This window comes from Neolamprologus brichardi, chromosome 8 (genome assembly GCF_056152115.1).
Source record: "Neolamprologus brichardi isolate AB-2024 chromosome 8, ASM5615211v1, whole genome shotgun sequence".
NCBI lineage: Eukaryota > Metazoa > Chordata > Actinopteri > Cichliformes > Cichlidae > Neolamprologus > Neolamprologus brichardi.
In genome coordinates, this window is record NC_142111.1 from 18,351,910 (window position 1) to 18,357,281 (window position 5,372).

Below are 5,372 nucleotides of genomic sequence, written 5' to 3' on the forward strand. Positions count from 1 at the left end.
ATGGTTCTGCTCTATCTAGTGTTCCACTGTTTTTTGCCATTTTTGCACACTTGCACTTTAATTAGTCCTGTGTTGATTTACTGTTATATGTAGTACCATGGTATTGGATGGAAGCTTTCTCGTTTCACTGTGGCAGCAACAAATGTATACTAAATGCATGACTGTCTGTAATATATTTAAAGTTATTAAAACTATAATTTACATTTATTGAACTTTGTCTTGCCTCATCTACAAGGAAGAAGTATTGCACTTTTATTTTGAAATGAAAGCGGAAGTGTGCTTGGTTCCATGTTTACGGAAACAAGGTCAAGCGATTCATCTATGGATGTTACCTGTGCTACAATTCCAGCGTGACGTTGAGGTTTAAAGTGTTTTGTGTTCAATTTGTCGGTGTCCTGTTGTAGTTCGGTACAGCCTTCACAATGTGGGACCATGAAATCAGAGCCATGGCGTCCACTCACGCTATCATCGCCGCTTCGGTGTTCATGGCGACGGTGCTACCTGCTGTGCTCCTACCGGGCTTCTCGGTGTACGGCACACACCTGCTGTGGCTCTACTCGGTGTCCGCTGCGGTCACCGCGGTCAGCGTGGCCGTGTTCTGGCTGCTCGGGATCACACCGCCCGCCAAGAAGCACACGCTGGGATACAAGGTGCTGATAACGCTTTAATAACGATGGATTAATGCGCGCAGTGCCACATGGGCTGTTTTATTTTTTTTTTAAAAAAAGTACAATAAATGCAGTTTTTAAATGAGGGTTTCATTTGTTAAGCGGGGAAAGCTTTCCAAACCGACCTGGCACTGTGTGAAACACTAATTGCCCCATTCAAATTTTGTCTTGCTAGTCCACAGAATATTTCCCCAAAATTCTTAGGGGATGAATAAGATGCTGTTTGGCAAATATGAGACCAGCCTTTGTTATAAAATTGGTCAGCAGTGGTTTTGTCCTCGGATCTCTTCCATGGATGCCATTTTTGCCCAGTCTTTGTGTGTGATTTGTGGATTGTGGTGTAATGTGTTGCTCTTAGACTACTTCACTTTGTCAGACAGGCTCTGTTCAAGTGATATTTTAATTCAACAGGTCTGGCAGTAATCAGGACAGGGTATGGCAAGTAAAATTGAAGTTGCCTTTCCAAAAAAAGAAAAACATCTTGACTTATTTGTATATAAATTAATGTGAATACTTGACTCTTGCATGTTCATCAAACCAATATTTTTTTTCCCCAGGAAGTGATCTTTTTATATCTGGATCTTAAAGGTTTGACTGTTTTCTCGCTGTTTTTTTTTTTCTGCAGCTGTCGAGGTTGCTTCGCTCCTGCCTGTACTTCTTCCTGTCGTGCCTGTTCTTCCACACTGTTGTCGTTTTATACGGAGCTCCACTAATCGAGTGAGTTATTGTTTTGTGAAACAGAGGTTGATAAAGAGAGACGCAGAGAGTAGAGATCACGACAGTAATACAGAATAAACTGAGGATCCATGGAAGGATCACACATAAATGAATGAAAACAGCTGGCAACTGCAGAAATCTTCAAACCCTGAAAGGTTTCTGTCATTTATACAAAGTCAAGTGTTTTACTTTGTCTCTGCTTGCTTTTTATGTGGTTTTTAAAATTCTTTTTCTACAAAACTGTCAATAACTCTCATTTCTTACAGATCTGCCTTAGAAACATTCTCCCTTGCTGTGTTGCTGACTTCGTTAACCACGCTGAGGTGTCTCTGTGTCCTCGGCCCCAACGTCCAGGCCTGGATACGAGTCTTCAGTCGCCACGGGTAAGGCTGAAATCATTTTCCTTCTTTTTCTTTCCTCCTGGCTTTTCACATGTCTCTGTGTCGAAGATAGTAACTGTTCTTGCTTTTTCTTTGTCTCCGGCTCCAGAGCTATGTCTGTGTGGGACACCTGTCTGCAGATCACTGTGGCCTGCACACTTGTTGGAGCCTGGGTTGGAGCATTCCCCATACCTCTGGACTGGGATAGGCCCTGGCAGGTAATTCTATGCATGGACAAAGCGTATACTCATGGATTTGTAACATTTTGACTTTGAGTAATCGGTCGGCTTATAGTCCACGTTTAAACCTGGTTCAAAAATTCTTCAACAATAAAAAGTTGTGCTGACATTGCCTTCTGATGGACGTGTAGTTCTTGAACATTGCTTGAACACTGCTTCGATTTTATAGCAAATGCACGTTTGTGTGCTTTTATAACTTTTATGAAAGATACCAAAAGAGAGACTTTAATTGGTTACCTTTACTCCGAAGAGTATTTTATATCTCACTGGTCCTTTGTCAGTTTGTATGTTCTTGTCTCTCCAACCAGAGATATCAGTGTAGGAAACAAAGAAGAGGCACTAAGAGAAAGGAGTCAAGGCATTTTGCCATAATCAGACATTGCTTGGGAACCTCAGTCAGCACCCATATCAATTAAATATGACCTGTAGCATGTGACTTTTTTTATGTTTAGGCTTGTTTTTCATTAAATTACATGCTACAGTTTAATAAAAGGGTTCCTGATATTTCCTCTACACACATTTAGATCAAAATAACACAAGAAGTGGCTGAGTCAGTAGTCTGGCTGTGGCACTTCGTAAACAAATTGGCTGGCAATGAAGGTACATTCAGTACTTTTTCTTTCCCCAAGTGTCGACGCAGCAGATGGATCTACGTGTTTAATTTGGCACAGATTTTGACACAACCTTCACATTTATCTGAGCTTGTGACCCTGAGGTTGGGTTTGTGTCTTCTGGTCTGAAACCAGGGATCTTTTCCATCCCTGGTTTAATTTGTTAACCACTACAGCACGGAGAATCAAATGTCAATTTACATTTTTTTTTGCAAATAACATGAATATTTCTTGCTTTGGAAGAGAGAGTCTGACTAAACCTCTAATCTACTGTATGTGGAAATGTTCTCTATCCACAGTGCAGTTTTTGCTCTTAAGACCAGGGAACTAACACGACCATTAAACCATATTACCCGCGAAGCCTCTCTTAGATTTTTTTGAGGTTTTCTCAAATTACTACTGGATTCACAAAGGCCTCTTAACTGCACAGACTTGTAAATTACTGGTTTCATTTTGATGAATGGAGGAGGTGGATGTCCTTGTGATTTCATTATTCCATTAAAAATACCTTTAAAATGACCTTAAATGGGTACTTTTCTGCTTTGCTAGTTGGTGAGTAGCAAAAGTGTTGTAGAAGGGAAACAAGGAAGAGAAAACAACAGGAAAAAATTGGAATACACATGTATTAAAAGCAGCAACATCAGGCTGATGCTCTGTAGTGACAGAAGTAAAGATTGTCTTTCAAAAGCACGAATGAAATGATAGGTTGCTATGGTGATATACAACACAAGTGTGCCAGAGGATGATACTGGGCACTAACCTGCATGAAGCTGGTGTGGTAGCTGTCAGAGTGAAAAAAAACTGGTGTAAATTACACATTTTTTTGTAGCTAATTTAAGTTCTTAACTTCCAAATTCTCCATCACAATGATTTTTTTAAAGCACTGGACAGAGTAATCAGCCAATGAATAATGAATTAGATTGTTTTGTTTTGTTTAATGGAAAATGGAACACATTAAAGTTCTAATTGCACAGGGAATTCTGTGTAAAATGACTGAAGGAAAATGCAGAGGTAATTGGGGTGTAACTCAAATTGACAGACTAATAGTTCAGCTTCTCTTTGATGTATTGGACCAGTGTCAAGCTTTTAGTCAACAATCATGCTCACTTCTCTACTACTTCTTTTTTTTGTAGGTCTGGCCTGTTTCCTGCAGTTTTGGCTCTTTGTTCGGCTACCTGACCGGGCTGGTTGCAGCTCCAGCGTGGATCCATTATCACCGCAAACAGCTCACATACAAGTGCAAGTGATAGTCAGACACACGTGTATTATGCCTGTGCTTGTGCGAATGTATCCACGATGGCGTGACTCCTGATTCTGCTGAATTTCTCTCACTTTTTATTATTTATTTGGGAGCATTCACCCCCTTTGCAGCCTGTAGGGTTGTGAGGCAGTTTTGTAAAAGCTCAGAGGTATTATTTTGTACATGTGATGGCTGAAACGGAACATTTTTAAACGTAATAAAAATATTTTCTTCGTTAACAATGTGTATTTACTTGTGAAACTGGGCGATTAAAGCTCCTTCACGTCAGTATGTGTGTTTCTGAAAAACCTGCAGGTGGTGCTGTTGGTTCGCCACCTGTGTGCGTGTGTTTATGTGAAGGTGAGGAGAGTTTTAATGAAAGCAACAGACCGAGGCTCATATGCAGTGAAATGCAAAGTAATCAGTATTATGGTAGAATGGCCATTTGTTGAGAGAGTCATGAGAGGAAGTTAGAAAATTAAAGAGAAAATGTAAACCTGCTGCAGAGTTGGCTTCTCTCTCTCTCTCTCACACACACACACAGACGCTATTCTGCACCTGAAGCCAACTGCTGATGAATACTGTTCCTTTTTAAATGACCATTAATCTCGCTCCAACTCTATTTCAACACCCTCTCCGCCTCCCCAGCTCCCATTCCACCCTTTTCACATCCTTGGGCAACCATATTGATTCACTTTCATTTCGAGGACATTAATTTTCCTCCTTTCACGCCGCACCACATTTCTTAGTCCTCCCTTGCACCCAGTCACCGCAATGAAATGTACATTTTCCAGACCGGAATGTGAAATTGAAAGGTAAATGAGTGATGTTCCTTGCAGATCGTCTGAACGATTGGTATACACAAGTAATTATGGCCAAGATTTAAAATTTAAAAAAAAGAGGAAGAAATTGTCGGTTATCTTTGCTGTTTGAGCATTTTGTGGTGGAAAGTTTCAGTACAAAATCAGAAGCAAAGCTGCCCAATCGCCCTGTGCTTGAACTCCTTCCTTGTTGCCAGGGAAAAAACAGCCTGAGGGAAACAGATGAAAGATGGAGCAGAGGAAAGTCTTTGAAAGTCTACATATGCTTACAGCATCAATCTTTCCCTTCCTCTCTTTGATAAAACTCAATCTGACCTCATGCTGTTAACTCTATTACCCTTTGTGCTCCATGCTTTTCTATTCTTTTCTTCTTTTTAAATTTTACACTTCACTTCTGATGCATCATTACATGTGGAGAGCAGGGGAGTTGGAGAGGAGGGCTTTGGAAGAGCATAAGGTGTGATCAAACAGGTATCACGCTGATCTTGTGCATTGTATTAAAGAGCTAAGTCTTTTAAAAAAGCTAAGATTAGATATGTTTTTGAGTCCTTTGAGGGTTCTTTTGCAGGTGTACTCTATTTACTCTGAGGACTAAAATCTGGTTGAAGTTGCTTTGTTCGTGTGCTCAGTCACCTGTGGCCTTTTCAATCTGTGAGACAAGCACAAGGCCCTTCATTCACGCACACACACACACAA

General features: G+C 40.6%; 1 protein-coding gene across 1 annotated transcript; it reads left to right on the forward strand.

Moving 5' to 3' along the window:
• Positions 1 to 291: 291 nt before the first annotated feature.
• On the forward strand, positions 292 to 4,097 carry pigf (phosphatidylinositol glycan anchor biosynthesis, class F). Its single transcript, XM_006791027.3, has 5 exons — positions 292 to 650; positions 1,294 to 1,385; positions 1,652 to 1,768; positions 1,875 to 1,983; positions 3,749 to 4,097. The coding sequence occupies exons 1-5, from the start codon at positions 423 to 425 to the stop codon at positions 3,860 to 3,862; spliced, it is 660 nt and encodes a 219-aa protein (XP_006791090.1). The 5' UTR covers positions 292 to 422; the 3' UTR covers positions 3,863 to 4,097.
• The last annotated feature ends 1,275 nt before the right edge of the window (positions 4,098 to 5,372 follow it).

Excerpts from the sequence above, each read along its gene's own strand:
- pigf (XM_006791027.3), top strand. The coding sequence starts at position 423 with ATGTGGGACCATGAAATCAGAGCCATGGCGTCCACTCACGCTATCATC. Across the intron at positions 651-1,293 it reads AGCACACGCTGGGATACAAG|CTGTCGAGGTTGCTTCGCTC; the intron begins GTGCTGATAACG and ends TTTTTTCTGCAG. Across the intron at positions 1,769-1,874 it reads CGAGTCTTCAGTCGCCACGG|AGCTATGTCTGTGTGGGACA; the intron begins GTAAGGCTGAAA and ends CTCCGGCTCCAG.